This window comes from Hyperolius riggenbachi, chromosome 7 (genome assembly GCF_040937935.1).
Source record: "Hyperolius riggenbachi isolate aHypRig1 chromosome 7, aHypRig1.pri, whole genome shotgun sequence".
NCBI lineage: Eukaryota > Metazoa > Chordata > Amphibia > Anura > Hyperoliidae > Hyperolius > Hyperolius riggenbachi.
The window spans coordinates 11,338,878-11,361,007 of NC_090652.1; the positions used below are offsets into that span (position 1 = coordinate 11,338,878).

General features: G+C 47.7%; 1 protein-coding gene across 2 annotated transcripts in view; it reads left to right on the forward strand.

The window, feature by feature from the left end:
• FBXL16 (F-box and leucine rich repeat protein 16) overlaps positions 1 to 22,130 on the forward strand; it is a 98,233-nt gene that overhangs the window by 42,503 nt on the left and 33,600 nt on the right. The window contains exons 1-2 of one of the 2 annotated variants that reach the window (XM_068243579.1): positions 19,780 to 19,855; positions 20,002 to 20,696. In XM_068243579.1, the coding sequence (XP_068099680.1) occupies positions 20,010 to 20,696 (687 nt within the window). In that variant the 5' untranslated portion in view covers positions 19,780 to 19,855; positions 20,002 to 20,009. Of the gene's footprint in view, positions 1 to 19,779; positions 19,856 to 20,001; positions 20,697 to 22,130 lie in introns of those variants that run through there. The other variant, XM_068243580.1, reaches the window with a different exon arrangement.

The window sequence follows — 22,130 nt, forward strand, 5'->3', positions numbered from 1 at the left end:
GCCAGACACTAGAGGCCAGACACTAGAGGCCAGACACTAGAGGTCAGACACTAGAAGCCAGACACTAGAGGCCAGACACTAGAAGCCAGACACTAGAGGCCAGACACTAGAGGCCAAACACTAGAGGCCAGACACTAGAGGCCAGACACTAGGGGCCAAACACTAGGGGTCAGACACTAGAGGCCAGACACTAGAGGCCAGACACTAGGGGTCAGACATTAAAGGCCAGACACTAGAGGCCAGACACTAGAGGCCAGACACTAGGGGCCAGACACTAGGGGCCAAACACTAGAGGCCAAACACTAGAGGCCAGACACTAGGGGCCAAACACTAGAGGCCAAACACTAGAGGCCAGACACTAGAGGCCAGACACTAGGGGTCAGACACTAGAGGCCAAACACTACAGTCCAGACACTAGAGGCCAGACACTAGGGGTCAGACACTAGAGGCCAGACACTAGAGGCCAGACACTAGAGGCTAGACACTAGAGGCCAGACACTAGAGGCCAGACAATAGGGGTCAGACATTAGAGGCCAGACACTAGAGGCCAAACACTAGAGGCCAGACACTAGAGGCCAGACACTAGAGGCCAGACAATAGGGGTCAGACATTAGAGACCAGACACTAGAGGCCAAACACTAGAGGCCAGACACTAGGGGCCAGACACTAGGGGCCAAACACTAGAGGCCAAACACTAGAGGCCAGACACTAGAGGCCAGACACTAGAGGCTAAACACTAAAGGCCAGACACTAGAGGCCAGACACTAGAGGCCAGACACTAGAGGCCAGACACTAGAGGCCAAACACTAGAGGCCAGACACTAGAGGCCAGACACTAGAGGCCAGACACTAGAGGCCAGACACTAGAGGCCAAACACTAGAGGCCAAACACTAGAGGCCAGACACTAGAGGCCAGACATTAGGGGTCAGACACTAGAGGCCAGACACTAGAGGCCAGACACTAAAGGCCAGACACTAAAGGCCAAACACTAGAGGCCAGACACTAGAGGCCAGACACTAGGGGCCAAACACTAGGGGCCAAACACTAGGGGTCAGACACTAGAGGCCAGACACTAGAGGCCAGACACTAGAGGCCAGGCACTAGGGGTCAGGCACTAGAGGCCAAACACTAGAGGCCAGACACTAGAGGCCAGACACTAGAGGCCAGACACTAGAGGCCAGACACTAGAGTCCAGACACTAGAGTCCAGACACTAGAGGCCAGACACTAGAGGCCAGACATTAGAGGACAGACACTAGGGGTCAGACACTAGAAGCCAGACACTAGAGGCCAGACACTAGAGGCCAGACACTAGAGGCCAGACACTAGGGGCCAAACACTAGGGGCCAGACACTAGGGGTCAGACACTAGAGGCCAGACACTAGAGGCCAAACACTAGAGGCCAGACACTAGAGGCCAGACACTAGAGGTCAGACATTAGAGGCCAGACACTAGAGGCCAGACACTAGAGGCCAGACACTAGGGGCCAGACACTAGGGTCCAAACACTAGGGGCCAAACACTAGGGGTTAGACACTAGAGGCCAGACACTAGAGGCCAGACACTAGGGGTCAGGCACTAGAGGCCAGACACTAGAGGCCAAACACTAGAGGCCAGACACTAGAGGCCAGACACTAGAGGCCAGACACTAGAGGCCAAACACTAGAGTCCAGACATTAGAGGCCAGACATTAGAGGCCAGACACTAGAGGCCAGACACTAGGGGCCAAACACTAGGGGTCAGACACTAGAGGCCAGACACTAGAGGCCAAACACTAGAGGCCAGACACTAGGGGCCAGACATTAGAGGACAGACACTAGAGGCCAGACACTAGAGGCCAGACACTAGGGGTCAGAAACTAGAGGCCAAACACTAGAGGCCAAACACTAGAGGCCAGACATTAGAGGCCAGACACTAGAGGCCAGACACTAGGGGCCAGACACTAGAGGCCAGACACTAGAGGCCAGACACTAGAGGCCAAACACTAGAGGCCAGACACTAGAGGCCAGACACTAGAGGCCAGACACTAGGGGCCAAACACTAGGGGTCAGACACTAGAGGCCAGACACTAGAGGCCAAACACTAGAGGCCAGACACTAGAGGCCGAACACTAGAGGCCAGACACTAGAGGCCAGACACTAGGGGCCAAACACTAGGGGTCAGACGCTAGAGGCCAGACACTAGAGGCCAAACACTAGAGGCCAGACACTAGAGGCCAGACACTAGAGGCCAGACACTAGAGGCCAGGCACTAGGGGTCAGGCACTAGAGGCCAGAAACTAGAGGCCAGACACTAGAGGCCAGACACTAGAGGCCAAACACTAGAGGCCAGACACTAGACGCCAGACACTAGAGGCCAGACATTAGAGGCCAGACACTAGGGGTCAGACACTAGAAGCCAGACACTAGAGGCCAGACACTAGAGGCCAGACACTAGAGGCCAGACACTAGAGGCCAAACACTAGGGGCCAGACACTAGAGGCCAGACACTAGGGGCCAAACACTAGGGGTCAGACACTAGAGGCCAGACACTAGAGGCCAGACACTAGGGGTCAGACATTAGAGGCCAGACACTAGAGGCCAAACACTAGGGGTCAGACACTAGAGGCCAGACACTAGAGGCCAAATACTAGAGGCCAGACACTAGAGGCCAGACAATAGAGGCCAGACACTAGGGGCCAGACATTAGAGGACAGACACTATAGGCCAAACACTAGAGGCCAGACACTAGAGGGCAGACACTAGAGGCCAAACACTAGAGGCCAGACACTAGAGGCCAGACACTAGGGGCCAGACACTAGAAGCCAGACACTAGAGGCCATACACTAGGGGCCAGACACTAGAAGCCAGACACTAGAGGCCAAACACTAGAGGCCAGACACTAGGGGTCAGACACTAGAGGCCAGACACTAGAGGCCAGACACTAGAGGCCAGACACTAGAGGCCAGACACTAGTGGCCAAACACTAGAGGCCAGACACTAGAGGCCAGACACTAGGGGCCAGACACTAGAGGCCAGACACTAGAAGCCAGACACTAGAGGCCAGACACTAGAGGCCAGACACTAGAGGCCAGACACTAGTGGCCAAACACTAGAGGCCAGACACTAGGGGCCAGACACTAGGGGCCAGACACTAGAGGCCAAACACTAGAGGCCAAACACTAGAGGCCAGACACTAGAGGCCAGACACTAGAGGCCAGACACTAGGGGTCAGACACTAGAGGCCAGACACTAGGGGCCAAACACTAGGGGTCAGACACTAGGGGCCAAACACTAGGGGTTAGACACTAGAGGCCAGACACTAGAGGCCAAACACTAGAAGCCAGACACTAGAGGCCAGACTCTAGGGGTCAGACACTAGGGGCCAAACCCTAGGGGTCAGACACTAGAGGCCAGACACTAGAAGCCAGACACTAGAGGCCAGACACTAGAGGCCAAACACTAGAAGCCAGACACTAGAGGCCAGACACTAGAGGCCAAACACTAGAAGCCAGACACTAGAGGCCAGACACTAGGGGTCAGACACTAGGGTCCAAACACTAGGGTCCAAACACTAGGGGCCAAACACTAGGGGTCAGACACTAGAGGCCAGACACTAGAGGCCAGACACTAGAAGCCAGACACTAGAGGCCAGACACTAGGGGTCAGACACTAGAGGCCAAACACTAGGGGCCAAACACTAGAGGCCAGACACTAGAGGCCAGACACTAGGGGCCAAACACTAGAAGCCAGACACTAGAGGCCAGACACTAGGGGTCAGACACTAGGGGCCAAACACTAGAGGCCAAACACTAGGGGCCAAACACTAGAAGCCAGACACTAGAGGCCAGACACTAGGGGTCAGACACTAGGGTCCAAACACTAGGGGCCAAACACTAGGGGTCAGACACTAGAGGCCAAACACTAGAGGCCAGACACTAGAGGCCAGACACTAGAGGCCAGACACTAGAGGCCAAACACTAGAAGCCAGACACTAGAGGCCAGACACTAGGGGTCAGACACTAGAGGCCAGACACTAGAGGCCAGACACTAGGGGCCAGACACTAGGGGCCAGACACTAGGGGCCAGACACTAGAGGCCAGACACTAGAGGCCAAACACTAGAGGCCAAACACTAGAAGCCAGACACTAGAGGCCAAACACTAGAAGCCAGACACTAGAGGCCAGACACTAGGGGTCAGACACTAGAGGCCAGACACTAGAGGCCAGACACTAGGGGCCAGACACTAGGGGCCAGACACTAGAGGCCAGACACTAGGGGCCAGACACTAGAGGCCAGACACTAGAGGCCAGACACTAGGGGCCAGACACTAGAGGCCAGACACTAGTGGTCATGGAAGGTACGTGCTACGGTAGCTCTAGTGTTTATTAACAGAACACACAGCTCCCTGGGAGACGGGCATAACTGCAAATCATGGGGTCCCCCAGCAAAACTTTGATGCCCCCCAATGGTCACACCCCTTCCCTTGCCTCCCCATGGTGGCCCTCACAGCCAGGAAGGGCCCATTTCACAAGGGACATAAAACAAGTGTGACCATCAGCGCCGGGCCAAGGCAAGAGAGGCTCCAGGACGCAGTATAGGAGGGGAACATCATTCTCTTCACACCCAACTTTCAATTATGATTGGCCAACTAATGACCAATTTTACCATCTCCGTGTTGTATGAGGCTGGGAGCAGACATGGCGTTTTTTTTTTTTCACACATGCGGTTTTCTGTGCGTATGTTTTTACGCATTTGGGGTTCGCACACGCGTTTTGTATGCATTTTCCATGCCTTTTTCTATTGCGTTTTATGCTAATCACTAGGAAGACAAAAGGAAGCGGAAATACATCAGAAAACAATAATAATTAAAAAAAAACACACATAGAGAAACGCATGAAAAACGCATTACATTGCGTTACCATTGACTTTCATTATGTGCGTTTTTTATGCATTTTTGAAAACTATTGAACAAAACCAGAGTTTTTTTAAAAAACGCATGTTTGAAAACGTATGCAAAATGCCTATGCGTTTTTATATGCGGCCCATTGATTTCCATTAGCGGCAAAAATGCAGCGTTTTCCGCAACGCTAGCGTTTCTGCTAAGTGTGTTCCTAGCCTCAGAGTTTACCCACACAACCTGCTCATAGTATCCAATATCTGTTTACCCTCATACTACATGGAAATGGTAACATTGGTCAGTGATTGGCCAATCCTAATTGAAAGTGTGTATCAGTCTTTAGGTGGCCACACTACATACATTTTTTTTAAATATCTGTTCAATTCAAAAACAGAAATCAATTTTTCTGGCTGATTGTAACAAAAATCTGACCAATGTACCACCAGGGCGGGGCCGAGGCATAGGCTGGAGAGGCTCCAGCCTCAGGGCGCAGTGTAGGAGGGGGCGCAGAATTCATTCAGCTGTCATTCCTAATTGTGTATGAAGCAGAAAGAAATAAGAAAAGGGGATACATAGCAGTGACTGCAAGCCAGATAACTAGATATTAAGGTGTTGGGGAGTTTGTGGGCCCTGTGGCCCTCTTAGTGTAATAGCAATCAGTGTGTGACGGCTGTTGTGGGAGGGATGGGGAGGGGCCTCTTAGTGTAATAGCAATCAGTGTGTGACGGCTGTTGTGGGAGGGATGGGGAGGGGCCTCTTAGTGTAATAGCAATCAGTGTGTGACGGCTGGGGTGGGAGGGATGGAGGGGCGCACTTTGCTGTCTCAGCCTTGGGTGCTGGAGGACCTTGTCCCTGCTCTGTGTACCACACACCTATGTTCAATTCTTCCCCAATCATGAATAAAATAATTGAAAGCTCAGAAAAAAATCGATTGGAACTGTACCTCCAGTAACTGACAATCCATCACACACCACACAATTCTTAATAAAGTTGGTGTGAAATTTCCAACATGTCCAATCTCCCAAAAGAAAAACCCCAAAACGGGAAATCTGATCGGATTTATCAATCACAAACGAAGATAAGCTCTCGATTTTTCAGAACAACCGATCGTAATTATCGAATTAGCGAAAAATTGGATCTTTTAATTGTTTGGTGCGTGGCCCCCTTTAGGCTCCCAGGAGAATTGTAAGTAAAACTATTAACCCTTCCAGGCTGTTAAAAAATAGTTCGCCCTTAGAACTTATACCGGTGTAGCTAGCCCATTCGATTGGACAGGAAATCTGACTGCCGTTCCAGTTCGCGGCCTTGTGTAGAGTGATCGAAGGCAATCTGCGCTGGGAAAGCAGCAGAACGGTTTTGCTTTGGATGGGAATAGACTTGGCGCTGCCTGGAATATCCCGAGTCATGTAATATGTATGTATGTTAATGTTCCCGTCGTCGTAAGCTGCAGCTGGGCTGTTATTTGTGTGGCTGCGCGGGGCCTGCTAGCCGTGTGGCAGCTGTTTTACCCGCAAGGAGAGCATTTTAATGGCAATGAACACTGAACATCCCATTCTCCACTGCCGGGAAGGCGGAAGGAAAAGACAACAGTAAAATGGCCATCATTATGTAGGTGCAAACAGGGCACACAGGAAGTGGCTCTGACAGAAGGGGAATTACAACAGCTTGCGTTGTATGGGGGATGTCACAATGGTTGCCGGGCAACAAGCTCAGCGTAGACTTCCTGAATGATGGACCAGCCTGAAGGCGTGGCGGTCGTTGCTAGGATGGAATGGCCCATGATAACTCATCTGATCCACCAGAGACCTCTCTAGAGAAGTAAGCCAGTGAGGGCTCAGTAGGATTGGCTTGGGAGCATCCCGTGACCATGGCAACCTGCGCCATGGTGACTGGAGGTACCAGAGATGGATTAAGGTGAAATAGGGCCCTAAGCAAGCAACAACTTTGGGCCCACCTTCAATGGTCATCTGGCTTTTTTAGCAAGATTTGATGGGGGCTAGCATAAACCAGGCCCCTAGACACGTTCCAGGCCCTAGGCACCTACCTAAGTTGCCTTGTGGATGATCCGACTCTGGGAGATACTTCCATCCCCTGTGCTTACTTCTGTCACTTGTTGGGATTAGCTGAGAAGCACCAAATAATCACCAAGGCGTGGCCGGTAATCAGCTAGCTAAGCAGCTAATTTGTAAACACTGGATGTTAACCCTATGCCTGCTTCCATGAAAGCAGGAAGTAGACACACTGGAGATGTATTGCAGGATTTGTATCAGCTGTAACAAAGAAATGTTTTTTCTTTAAAGGTTATTATGCTGCTGCTTATCATTTAGAGCAGAAAAGAAGTTCTGAGTTCAGGTTCTCCTAAAAGTGGACCTGATCCCTTGCAGAGGACAGAAGGAAAACATAGCAGAAATGCACCCTGTGTGTATTTAAAGAGAAACTCCGACCAAAAATTGAACTTCATCCCAATCAGTAGCTGAGACCCCCTTTTACATGAGAAATCTATTCCTTTTCACAAACAGACCATCAGGGGGTGCTGTATGACTGATATTGTGATGAAACCCCTCCCACAAGAAACCCCTCCCACAAGAAAAGTTCAAACTTTTGTGGGAAATAGCTGTTTACAGCTGTTTCCAACTGCCAAAAAACATGCAGCAGCTACATCACCTGCCAACAGTAAAATGTTCACTGGAGTTCCTCTTTAAAGAGTTTACCCTGTATAATTCCCCCTCATTTGTGTCCAATCACTAGTTGTAATTTGATCTCCCCCCATGTCACATGACTGCCTATAGCTGGCCATACACTTGTAGATTTGCAGCAGATTCGACCATCAGATAGATTTCGGTCAGACGCCGTCAAGTGGAATCTGACAGGAATCTATCTGATGTGTGTCACACACTAGGAACAGATTTCCAATAGATTTCAGAATGAAATCTATTGGAAATGAATTGAAAATCAATCTAAATGCATTATTGCACCATTAGATCCAATGCAACTCTATGGGTCATCGTTCTGCTGCCAGCAGCACATCGACCTAGACTTTACATCCTGTCAGATAGATCAAATTGATCGAAATCGGACGCAAATCGATCGATCGATAGATTTGATAGAATCGATTTCTGATCGATAAATTGATTTAATAGAATCGATCGATCAATGGCTGAAATCGACCAGTCCCCTTATGGCAGAAAAGCAGATAACTTAATTTGAAAGCACAGGCAATACAATATGTCTGCATCCATGAAAGCAGGAAGTAGACTCACTGCAGATTTATTGCAGGATTTGTATCAGCTGTAACAAAGAAATGTTTTTTGTTTAAAGGTTATTATGCTGCTGCTTATCTCTTAGAGCAGAGAGGAAGCTCTGAGTTCAGGCTCTCCTTAAAATGTTTTCACTAAGTATAGCTCCCAACTGTCCCTTTTTGGGAGCCCTGTCCCTCTGTCCCTCTTTCCTCCTCATTTTTCCCTCTTTCAGGACTTTGTCCCTCTTTCTATGTAAATATATATATTTCTCTACTAAAAAAATGTGTGTGTGTTTGACTCTAAACTTCATTCTCATCCTTTAAAGAGACTCTGAAGCAAGAATAAATCTCGCTTCAGAGCTCAAAGTTAGCAGGGGCACGTGTGCCCCTGCTAAACCGCCCATATCGCGCCGCACAAAGGGGGTCCCTTCACCCCCAAACCCACCCCAGCACGACTTGGTCGTGCATTTGGTCGCTCCTGGAGGCAGGGCTAACAGCTGCAGCCCTGCCTCCAGTCGCGTCTATCAGCGGCGCATCGCCGCCTCTCCCCCGCCCCTCTCAGTGAAGGAAGACTGAGAGGGGCGGGGTAGAGGCGGAGATACGCGCTGACAGACGCACGTGGGGCAGGGCTGCGGCAGTTAGCCCTCTCTTTAAATTGATATATTACTATTTTTAAAATGTTAATATGAAAGAGAATGAACCAGGATAGAAAGGATTAGTGTAGTTAGAATGACAAAACAACATATTTTTCTTATGAAATCTTTATGGTATGCATGACTAGGGTTGTGATGGGGGCGTGATCAGGGGTGTGGCAGGGGAGTGGCTTAAGTGTCCCTCTTTCTCCTCTCAAAAAGTTGGGAGGTATGAATAAGTATCTCTGGCTTATCAGATTCACAGCAGTCACAAAGCGCCACCCCAGGGATTGTTTTTATGGCTTTCTCAATAAAGCTATCTGCCCATTGAACGGCCTTCCTTTGTAGACGCTTCTGTTGCTTTTTATCGCCAACCTCTGGCTGAGGCCCAGGCCGTTTATGCAGTTAGAAGAGGGGAAAGAACAGTTTGTAGACACCAGTGGGCAATCCTGGACGGTGTTTTAGTATTTGGTTAAGGAACTCATTCATGCCGGCCGTAGTTCGTCCATCTCAGACTCTTCTCCATTGCAGGTTATGGAAAACTGCTCAGTGTGTCATTAAACATTAATCCGCAGAGCGTCTGCCGGGGGTGGGGGATTGCTGGGAACAGTTATACGCCGACCTTTGACCCTACCCCCCCCCCTACCACCGACATGGAATACACAACCTTCTAAGTGCTTTAAAAATGGAAAAATGGACGAGCGTCGTGGGGGAGGGAGGTTTGCGGTTTGGATGTAAATATTATACCCAAGGAGACATCTATCAGGCAGAGGTATAATATAGGCGGGAGTTAAATGCAGGATAAGAGAAAGGCTACGATGGAAAGACTACATCATACATCTCCGGGAGCATGCTGTGTTCAGGACAATAGGTGGCCATACACTTATAGATTTGCAGCAGATTCGACCATCAGATAGATTTCTGGCAGATGCCTGTGAGGTTGAATCTGCCAGGAATCTATCTGATGTATGTCACCCACTAGGAACAGGTTTCCCATACATTTAAAGAGAACCCGAGGTGGGGATCGTAGAAAGAAATATGGCTGGGTCTGGCTATAGTGCCCAGCCTCTGTTGCTATTTGAATCCCCGCTAAGTCCCCCCTGCGCTCCGCTCTCCCCCATAAATTACAGCCGCGCTGGCGACACGCAGCGTGTCGCAACGAGCTATATTTACCTCCCTAGTGTCACTCACGCCACTCCCCGCCTCCTGCAGAGCACCGGTCCCCGCCCACGTCCCTTCCCTCGCCGCTAATTGGAGGGAAGGGACACGGGCGGGGACCGGCGCTCTGCAGGAGGCGGGGGGAGCGGCGTGAGTGACATTAGTAAGGTAAACAATGCCCGACAGCGCGGCTGTAATTTATGGGGGAGAGCGGAGCGCAGGGGGCACTAGCAACAGAGGCTGGGCACTATAGCCAGACCCAGCCTCTGTGTATAGATTTCTTTTCTACGATCCCCACCTCGGGTTCTCTTTAAGAATAAAATCTATTGGAAATCTATTGAAAATCCATCTAAATGCATTACTGCACCATTAGATCCAATGCAACTCTATAGGATGACAGCAGATCGACCGAAAATACACATAATGTAGCAGCGTTTCCCCCAAAATACACATAATGTAGCAGCGTTTCCCCCAAAATACACATAATGTAGCAGCGTTTCCCCCAAAATACACATAGTGTGGCAGCGTTTCCTCCAGAATACACACAATGTGACAGCATTTCCCCCAAAATACACATAATGTAGCAGCGTTTCCCCCAAAATACACATAATGTAGCAGCGTTTCCTCCAGAATACACACAATGTGACAGCATTTCCCCCAAAATACACATAATGTAGCAGCGTTTTCTCCAAAATACACACAATGTGACAGCATTTCCCCCAAAATAAACATAATGTAGCAGCGTTTTCTCCAAAATACACAGTGTAGCAGCATTTTCCCCAACATACACAGGCAGTGTTTTCACCAAAATGCACACAATTGGCAGCATTTTCTAAGGCAGGTCATTTGGGAGCGCGCTCACTGCCACGCTGCGCATGACCTAGGCGCCTCCATAGACGTAATCACGTCTATATTGGTGCAGTGAAATCTACAGTGCAATTCTGATGCCAGCATATTTAACGCTGCCCCAAACTGAAATAGGAAGCTTTCTGTTATTTGCATGTTGAGATAAGCTTGTTGCTGTAGCTTAACAAAAAAAAAAAACCTTCCCCACAAGCCTGCTGGCAATGCACAGTTCCTGCAGTTAGGCAAAGGCACCCAGACCAGGTAAAAAGAAAAAAAAAATAGGAACCCATTTTAGAACGCAGGGGCGTTCGTTCTATTTATCATCATAATCACATTTGCAGAGTAGAAGAACGTTGGCACCTGGATATCAGCTCACACCTTCTCCCGGCCTGCTGTGCCCACGCCAGCTCCAATCTAACACTTATGAAATATAGACATTCATTAGCTGGCGACTTCTGCCGCACACGTGATGTTTTTACGTGAAGTGTAAACGCGATATGGAAATGAGCGCAGCGGATTGCATAAGCAGTTCACTAGACGCTGAACTGGGTGCGAAGCCGAGAGAAAATCTTGCTGCGTTGAGAAAATCTGGACCATTTTTTTTTCAATTTTCTGATGTTGGCGGAGTAACGCCGCTCAAGAACATGGCGAAAGCGACGCTCTCCTGTGGCCAACAAACGAAGCAGGGCGAAAGCTCCAGTTTTCTTACAGAGGAACTTTACTAAAAGACAGAAGTAGGGAAAAAATAAATAACTGAAGACATAGCAAAGTGAGAAGTTAAAACAGAAGATTGACCAAGATGTGATTGATACTCGATATGTAATTCGTTCTGTTGTTTGGTCCTCCATGAGCCTGCTGGTCAGCATCTTCACTGGTGGCGAGAATACAACAGAAAATGGACAGCACCAACTGACCTTTTCTATAAACACACCCACTATGGGCTGGTGCACACCAGAGCGCTTCTGAAGCGGTTTTTAAAACGCTTGCAGGGGGAAAACCGCTTGGCTAATGAAAGTGAAAGGGCTGGTGCACACCAGAGAGGTTTGTTTATTCCACAAACGCAAACTCCCCGGCTGCATTTTTTAGATGTCTGAGCCGTTTCTGCCACAATGTAAAGTATAGGAAAGTGGAAAACTGCTCTGGAAAACGCTAGATCAGAACGGTTTTCCAGGCGTTTTTGTTACAGAAGCTGTTCAGTAACAGCTTTACTGTAACAATATATGTAATCTGCTACACAAAAACGCTACAGAAAACGCTAGGCATTATTAGAAAACCTCTCTATACAGGCCTAGAATCGCTCTGAAATCTGCTTCAAAAACCGCTAGCGTTTTGCAGATCTGCTAGTAGGTTTTTGGTGTGCACTGGGCCTAACAATGTGATCGGCCTCAAGGTTATCCTATCTAATAAAACTCCTGTGTCCCTGCGTAGCGCTGTCTCTGTGTCCTTCGGTCCGTGCTTTTTGCTACTGCGCATGTGCGCAGCACACACCCGGACAGCCCTTGAGACAGGAGGGCGGGGCCAGTGACCTGGGCGGGTGCGTGCGCACATGCGCAGTTTAAACAGGGTTGGGCCTACTAGTATATATATATTACAGCTAGATACAGAAGTCCCTTCAGGATCTGGCCAACCAATTAGCAAAGTGGCCGGATATTGCGGATACACGTAGGATAGTTCCCTTGACCACCATCAATATATCATCCCAGTCCTCCTCATCAATATCCAACCCCAGGTCCGTCCACCTGCTCTTAGAGGGGGGCTTTGTATATGTCTGTCCTATGCCGTAGGAGTTGTCCACCATATGCATACTTGCTTAGCCTGGCCATCTTTAATCAGGTTTCCCACTTCTTAAGCAAGTATGGGTATTTTGACCAGAGGTTTGCCTTTGCTTCACTTTAAGCGAGACTGGGGCTAATTCAATGTGAGTCTGGACTTGACATTTTCGCTCATCCCTACCACCATACCTCCATACTCCCCGCTTGACTGAGAGGAGTACGGCCTTTCCAGCTGATAATTTGCATGGCCGGAATTTAGGCAAGGCCGCAAAGGCCATGGCCTAAGGCACCGGGAAGCAAGGGGCGGGCTGGCACACTCATGCAGTCAAGCTGCCAAACATGTGACCTGCAGCAGTTGTGCAAGAGTCTGGCACTCAGGGGAGGAAGTGGCAGCATACGGGGCAGCTTATTGTTTGTGACCTCAGCTGTCACTCACCATCACTGCCGGCCAGTCTTCGAATCCAACTCCGCCCTCTACCCAGCTCCAACCTATCAGAGCTGTGGGGGGAGGGGAGTTCATAACATCACATCATATTAGTGATGGCTGGGGAGTCAGAGACCTCCCTGGAGAAGAATATAAAACTTGTATTGGAGCTGCAGCGGGACAGGAGAGGAGAGAGACAAGGAGGTATGCAAGTTGTCTGTGCTATGTCATTTAAAAATAGCACCACCAAGGTCTTAAAGTGCCCATTAACGATGCAATTTTACAGAACAATCAACTTTCCTATCCATTAATTGTGATCAGAAAGCGTTACTGTGGCCTATAAGTGGAATAAAAATTATAACCATTCCGATCATTTCAGATGGAACCGATCCACAGAACAGATTTATAAAACGATTGACAAACTGATGGTTTGTAGTCGATCGCCACCATCAACTCTGTCCAACCCAATCAATCGGAAGGTTAATTGTTCAGTAAAATTGCATTATGTGTATATAATGGGGGGTTTGCTGTTTGTTGGGGGTAACTGGCCTTATAGAAGTACAAATGTGACCCTGGTTATTTGAACAAAGCAGGAAACAGATTGGAATAGTCTGTAGTCTATGCTAGATTTAGGTTCCAGTCTAAGATTTATTCAATTGAATGCCTGATTTCTCGAAAAACCGCCTGATAAAGTGCGGACCTGAACTCAAAACTTCCCCCTGCTCTAAAAGATAAGCAACAGCATAATGACCTTTAAATAAAAGCATTTCTTTGTTACAGCTGATACAAATCCTACAGTAAACCTGCAGTGTGTCTACTTCCTGTTTTCATGGAAGCAGACATAAGGTTAACATCCGGTGTTTACAAATTAGCTGCTCTGCCATGGCAGAGAAGATTCGTGAGCTGACACAGCTGTGAGATCAATTTACGGTGGTGATTAGTCCCAGATGAGGGGGGATTAGACAGGCTAAACTCTCTAAATACATACAGGGCGCGTTTCTTTCTGTTTTCCTTCTGTCCTGAGTGCAGGTCCTCTTTAAATGGAGCTATGCCTCTCACAGGGAACCGCAGTACACTGCCGCCTGATGCAATCGCCCTGGGCTATGCTCATTAGGACTGTTTACAATACCGTGGTGAATAGGACAGCTTGTCTCAGTTCCGTTACAATATGTCACTCCATTTCCTCTCCCTAAACCCCACATTGTCTACCGGGCCTGCCGCATTCATCTCTCCCTTCCTGCTCCCGCCCACCTCCTCCTCGCCACCGACGCCCACCATCTCCGCCCCCCTAATGCTCGCGGTGCGGGAGTCATGGCACGCTGGATAATGGCTCAGTGGGGACTCGCAGGCCATGGATTAGCTGGGAGTTGTTCTGCGCTGAGAATAAATATGATGCTGTGTGATGTCATTTCTCTCGCTGGTCCTTCACAAGGGGGTGCCTGATCTGCGCAACACACAGACCGCTCAGGTTTATGAAAGTGGACCTGAACTCAGAACTTCCTCTCTGCTGTAAAAGATAAGCAACAGCATAATAACCTTTAAAGAAAAACATTTCTTCATTACAGCTGATACAAATCCTGCAATAAATCTGCAGTGTGTCTACTTACTGCTTTCATAGGGTTAAAGCGGTATCGTCACCATAAAAATCAAATTTCAACAGCAACTGGTCTGAGTGTATTAAGTGATAAAGATGCTAATCCTGCATTCAAAACTTTCAAAACTTTTTCTGCTGTTATGATTTGGAGTTATCACATACTTTAGGATCACTGGCCCTTTAATAGCCACTACCATTCAGTTGAATGCTGGGAGTTCTTTTTTATCTATAATATATTCCTCCTCTTTCCTTTATTTCCCTGCCTAGCTGCTTATCAGAAACACCCTCTGCTCACTTGTGTTTACAAGCAAGGCTGAGGTGACTCAGTGATTGGAGGATAAGACAGTGCAGTTGCTAGTATACACCTCAGTGGGAGTGTCTGAAGACTCTGGGAGGAGGGCAGCTAATGAATACACAATGAGCAAGAGAAGGGATGGGGAAAACAAGAGTCAGGGAGGATATGATGTCAGCATTAGCTTGGCAAGATGGCCACTGCCTAGAATAGGATTTTCTGCTTTTCCTTTGTAAAATTCACAGGAATCATTACGTGGATAGCACAATACATCTGTTATGTAAGTAGAAGTAATATTTATCTACTTATATATCTGTTTTTTATTTCTAGGTTAGCATGGGTGTCGCTTGTTCTTTAACATCCTGTATTTTCAAATGAGCTCATCTGCCGTGGCAGTCATGTGACACAGGGGAGATATAATTAAACTAGTGATTAGACACATATGATTGGGAATTGGACAGGCTAAACTCGCTAAATATACACAGGGTGTATTTCTCTGTGTTTTCTTTCTGTCCTGTGCTAGAGTTCAGGTCCACTTTAAATGAAACAAAGAGCAGTGCGGCAATGTTACCAACTCATGCCTTTAATTACTGACACATGAATTATACAGGTTTCATGGCTAGGTAGATGCAGTTAAGGCACTGATTGTGTGCAAATAGCCCCAGAACCTGTATAACTTAGACGTGTCAGTAATTAAAGGGATGAGTTGGCAACACTGCTGAGTGCGGAAGGACAGCCATGCGGTTCCCGCCCGAGGATCAAGCTAACAGAGGCTAAATGATGCACCGTATAGCTTTCCTCTGCAGGAGAAACATTGACATGCAGCATCTCCGATCGGGTTTAATGTTTCAGCACCAGAGACAGCAGCCATGGGAAAGCTGATACTATGGAGAGACAGCGCTGTTACATAGAAAGTGCAATCACTCCTGCCTGGAAGCACATCTCCCAATTTTCTGAGATAAGAGGGACACGCCCCTGCCACACCTCCAAATACACCCTGCCACACCCCTAGCCATGCATACCACAAAGAATCCATAAGCAAAAAATGTAGTTTAATGCATGCCACATAGGTCCTTTGCATCATCATTAGCATACCTCTCAACTATTTGAGATAAGAAAGAGGGACATTTAAGCCACACCCCTAATCACGCCCCTGACACACCCCAAGTCACGCATACCAGAAACACTTCATAAGCAAAAGATGTAGTTTTATATTTCATCCCACACTGGTCCTTTGTGTCATCATCAGCATACCTCCCACCTTTTTCAGATAAGGAAGAGGGATATTTAAGCCACGCCCCTGCCACACCTCTGACCACACCCCTGCCACACCCCAGCCATGCATATCATAAAGATTTCATAGGAAAAATATGTTGTTTTATAATGCAAACCACACTGGTCCTTCCTATCCTGATTCATTTTCCTTCATAGTAACATTTGAAAATAATAAATATATCAATTTAAAGGATGGGAATAAAGTTTAGTGTCAAACACATTTTTCAGCATAAAAATACATATATTTACACAGATCAGTACATAAGTCCTCACAAAAGGACAGGTTTCCCAAAGAGAGGAGCTATGTCATTAGGTTTCCTTACAGGGAACCTGAGATAAATGATTAGGGGCAATCTATACTTACCTGGGGCTTCCTCCAGCCCCATGAGCACTGTGGGCTCGCTCGCCATCCTCCCCAGCCGCTCCAGTATCCGCTCCAGTATCTTCTTTAGCGGTGGTGTTCTGCAGCAGTGTAGTGTTGCACAGGCACAAAACGCTCCAAGCTGCGGGAGGGTGTCGGGGAGTGCAAGCGCCGTGCAGGCTCAGGACACCGTGACTGGTCACGACTTTGGAAGATACCGGAGGCAATCGTGGGCAAATGGAGCAGCCGGGGAGGACGGCAAGGTAACGCACGGTCCTTAACCTCCTTGCCGGTTATAACCTGCGCAGGAGGATTTCTCAGGCCCCGCTGGGCCGATTTGCCTAAATTTTTTTTGTTGCATGCAGCTAGCACTTTGCTAGCTGCTTGTAACTTCCGATCGCCGCCGCTATTCGCCGATTCGCCGCTACCTGCCGCGCCGAGCCGCCCCCCCCCCCCGCCCCAGACCCCTGTGCAGCCTGGCCAATCAGTGCCAGGCAGCGCTGAGGGGTGGATCGGGATTCCCTGTGACGTCCATGACGTCGGTGACGTCATCCCGCCCCGTCGCCATGGCGACCGGGGAAGCCCTGCAGGAAATCCCGTTCTGAACGGGATTTCCTGCTTACTCTGATCGCCGAAGGCGATCGGAGTGGGTGGGGGGATGCCGCCGCTCAGCGGCTATCATGTAGCGAGCCCTGGGCTCGCTACATGATAAATAAATAAATAAAAAGTTCTGTGCTGCCTCCTTGCCGGCGGGAATTAGACCGGCAAGGAGGTTAAAGAGGAACTCCAGCCTAAACAAACATACTGTCATTAAGTTACATTAGTTATGTTAATTAAAATAGATAGGTAATATAATCTCTTACCCACACTGTTTTAAAAGAACAGGCAAATGTTTGATTTCATGAGGGCAGCCATCTTTTTGGTTGAAAGGAGGTGACAGGGAGCATGAGACACAGTTCCAACTGTCCTGTGTGCTGATCACCCCTCCCAGTTGCTAGGCAACGTGAATAACAACATAGGAAATCCCATCATGCTTTGCACAGCATCAGGGGGGAAAAGCCCAGGCAGTTTTCTTTGATGGGTGGAGCTTAGCTAAAAATACAGCTAAAAATGATGCTTTGGTAAGAAAAACAAAGTTCTGATGCTATGAACCTGTTAAAGAAACATCAAGCCTTTTCACTTCTGCTGAGTAGATTTTTAGTCCGGAGATTCACTTTAATGGGGCTGGAGGTAGCCCCAGGTAAGTATAAATTGCCCCTAATCCTTCATCACTGGTACGCTGTAATATTAACATTTGGAAATAAGAAATGCGTCAATTTAAGGGATGGGAATAACGTTTATGTCAATTAAACACATTTTAAAGTAGAAAAATACAAATATTCACATACATCTTTACATCAATCCTGAAAGAGGGACAAATAAGGAAGAAAGAGGGACTGTCCCTCCAAAAGACGGACAGCTGGGAGTTATGAAGAAAGGACACCTGAAGTGAGAAGGACATGGAGGCTGCCCTATTTATTTCCTTTTAAAGAATACCAGTTGCCTGACAGCTCTGCTGATCTCTTTGGCTGCAGTAGTGTCTGCATCTCACACCTGAAACAAGCATGCAGCTAATCCAGTCTGACTTCAGTCAGAGCACCTGATCTGATGCATGCTTGTTGAGGGGCTGTGGCTAAACGTATTAGAGGCAGAGGATCAGCAGGGCAGCCTGGCAACTGGTATTGCTTAGAAGGAAAAAAATATGGCAGCCTCCATATACCTCTCTTGTCAGGTGACCTTGAAGGTGTTTCCAAGTATCCAGCTTCAGGGGAGCATGTAGTAACTCTGGTAATGATGAATGATTTCAGGGCAATGAGTGGATATGAGAATTATCCATTCACCTTCCTAAAGATCTAGCTGTACATTCAGATCTGCTGGTTTCTCAGCCTGCTCATGTCACAGTGCTGCATATAATCACACTTGCAGACAGCTGTTTCAGGCAGTTTTGGCCTTCATCAGAGCAACATATGGATGGATATGAAACGTCATGCTTTTGAACACTGTACTCCTTTGTAAATGGCGATCTATAGAGAAGCTGGACACAGCCTTGGCTTTCAGGGCAGTAATATAAGCGGTGTGTGAACCTGTACAGCCTAAGCTAAGGTTTCCCAGCATTAAAGTTAACCCGAGGTGAGAGTGATATGGAGGCTGCCATATGTATTTCCTGTTAAACAATACCAGTTACCTGGCTGTCCTGCTCATCTATTTGGCTGCAGTAGTGTCTGAATAACACCAGAAACAAGCATGCAGCTAATCTTGTCAGATCTGACAATAATGTCAGAAACACCTGATCTGCTGCATGCTTGTTCAGGGGCTATGGCTGAAAGTATTATAGGCAGAGGATCAGCAGGACAGCCAGGCAACTGGTATTGTTTAAAAGGAAATAAATATGGCAGCCTCCCTCTCAGCTCGGGTTATTTTTAAGACCACAGAAGGAGATATCTTTAAACAACATTAATATCTGGTAAACAGTATTTTCTTCCTCCAAAATATTTATTTTGAAAAAGCAGAACATTGGTGAAACAACAAAAAGTGCCCATTAAATTCTGTTGGTAAAATTGATCATATGAATTGTGTTGGAAATCATCGCATTCAATCCCTTGTGACATAAATGTTGTCAATCAATGATCTGTAGTGACATGAATGGATTTCTGGAAAGGCAACTTAGGCAGTGGCCTAGGGCAGCCACTTGCCCATGTAGCAGCGCAGTTTTGTCACTCAATTACTCTTGCCCCTTACATTATCCTGATCACATGACAACGCAGTGCTGTCACTCTATATTTCTGGTCCCTCCCACTACCCGGATCACATGACAGCACAGTGCTGCCACTCCATAACCCTGCCCCCTCCCATTACCTTCATCCCATGACAGTACAGTGATATCACTCTGTAACCTTGGCCCCTCCCATTACCTTCATCCCATGACAGTACAGTGATATCACTCTGTAACCTTGCCACCTCCCATTACCTTAATCACATGACAGCATAGTGATATCACTCTATAACTCTGGCCCCTCCCATTACCTTCATCACATGACAGCACAGTGTAGTCACACTATATCCATGGCTAATCAGATTACACTGATCACATAATAGCAAAGTGCTGTCACTTTAAAACCCTGGCCCCTCCCATCACCCTGATCACATGACAGCTCAGTGCTGTCGCTCTATATCCCTAGCCCCTCCCATTACCCTGATCACATGACAGTGCAGTGCTGTCACTCTATAGCCCTGGCCCCTCCCATTACCCTGATCACATGACAGCACAGTGATGTTACTCTATAACACTGGCCCCTCCCATTACCTTGATAAGATCAGCTGTGAATATATCACTGCAGCTACAAGGAGGTTAGTACATAGAGAAAGAAACTTGATCTATATAAAGTTGGTGTACGGCAAATGTTTATTTACAATAAGAAACTAGAGCTCTTCTTTAAGTATGTTCAATAAGCACTAATATGTTCATATGCCTTTTGCTTGTTTCTGCTTCACAGTTGTCAACATGTCTAACACAACGAACGGAGACACCAAGGCCCAGTGCTTGCCACGCAATGGGCTGGTGAAGATCTCTGGTCCCGCCAACGGTCTGGGCTCTGCCAGCATCACCAAAGGAACGCCGGCTGTGAAGAACCGCATCTGCCAACCTTCTTCGGTGCCATCCATCTTAAGTCAAGCCTTTCCCAAGCACACAGAGCATGTCAACCCTTCAGTATTACCCATCCTGCCCCCACCTCCGACCCACAGCATCCCTCTGGGTCTCAGCCCCGGGGAAGAAAGCCCGGCCATCCCTTGTGGCTTCTCCATGGACAGGATCCAGAGCCCGGGAATGGACTGCCACCAGGCCCTCGATGAGAAGATCCTCAACCGCCTCTTCTGCTACTTTTCGGCCTGCGAGAAATGCGTCCTTGCTCAGGTCTGCAAGACGTGGCGGCGGGTCCTGTACCAGCCAAAGTTCTGGGTTGGGCTGAGCCCGGTGTTGCATGCCAAGGAACTGTACAACGTGCACCCCACGGGGGAGAAGGAGTTTGTCAGTCTGCAGGGATTTGCTGTAAGGGGGTTTGACTCTTTCTGTTTGGTTGGGGTTTCAGACCTGGACATCTGTGAGTTCATTGACAACTACCCCCTGTCCAAGAAGGGAGTGAAGTCTATGAGCCTGAAGAGGTCAACGATCACCGACGCTGGCTTGGAGGTGAGGAGCCTTTTTTATTCTTTGATGTGACACATTGATATAGGGGCACAATCCAGTGTTCAGAGAACACTCTAATTTGAGTTAGTCATTGGGAACCGTAACATACAAAAAAAAATAAAATAACCAGATACTTACCTAAGGACAGCGAAAGCCTACAGAGCCTTCACTCTCCTCTCTCGGTGCCCTTGTTGCAGCAGAAACTCCTCCATTTGAATCCCCCGCTGTGGGGGACTTCGGAAGTCTTTGGGAGCTGAGTCCTACTGAAGACAGGTGGCTCCATACTGCAGTCACTCGTGCTCCATACTGAGGGCACTCGCATGTGCTAGGATTGGAATGGAGTGCCCCGTCTTCGGGAGCTCTCGGGCCCCCAAAGACTTCTGAAGCCTCCATTCAGTGGCAGAGATAGCAGAATTTGACCAAATTGGTCGATTACTGCTCCCGGGGAACCAGCGCTGGAACGGAAGAGGAGCAGGAAGGCTCTTTAGGACCCAGAACCTTCCCTCTCCTTAAGTAAGTATCTGGATTATTTTTTTAAGATAGATTTTTCCCACTCACTTTAAAGCCAACAAATCAGCCAGTAAGTTTTTTTTGGTTGTGGAAGGAAACTTGAGTGCCCAGAAGGGTAAACGTGAGAAGAAGGAACGACCCCATGCAGATAGTGTGCTTACAGAGTTACTTGAGTTGAAAATCAACAGACAAGTGTCCTTCATGTTCAACCTCTTAGCCTCTTCTTCATACTTTATTCCAGAAGAAAGAAAAGCTGGAAGGGTAACATTTCTTCTCAAATGGACCAAAGTTTCACCACTTGTAATAGCACCTAAAATAAATTCAATACGTTTCCTTGACCTCCACAGAGGTTCAGACGGTGGACCAAAATCATTTGCTTCACCAATCCACACCTCCTAAGGTCATTGTGCACTTGCTAAAGTTCTTTACAGCCATACAGATCAGAACCAGGAGACACACATAGATACACACAATATTAATTACATATTGTAACATATTTTTCCTTTGTAAATTTAAAGGATACTCAGGGCAAAGTAACGTGGGTACTGTTACTTTGAGCCTCTTGTCTTACACAGTTGATACAACTATTTCTCAGTCTGAACGTGTGTTCCAACAACAATATCTTTGCAGATGATACAAAATTATGGAAAATTATAAATACTAAGCAGGATAGTGACATTTTACAACAGATCCTTAACAGGATGGCTATAGGGGCAGACATGTGGCAGATTAAATTTAATTTAATGTAGACAAATGTAAGGTCGTGCACCTTGGATGTACCAATGGTAGAGCAACATATAAGATAGCTTACAGCTGGGAACATCAGGCTGGGAGAAGGATTTGGAGAAGGACAACCAGAATACTTGTTGATAACAAGTTAAATAATCATATACAATGCCAAGCAGCAGCAGCTAAAGCAAATAAAAT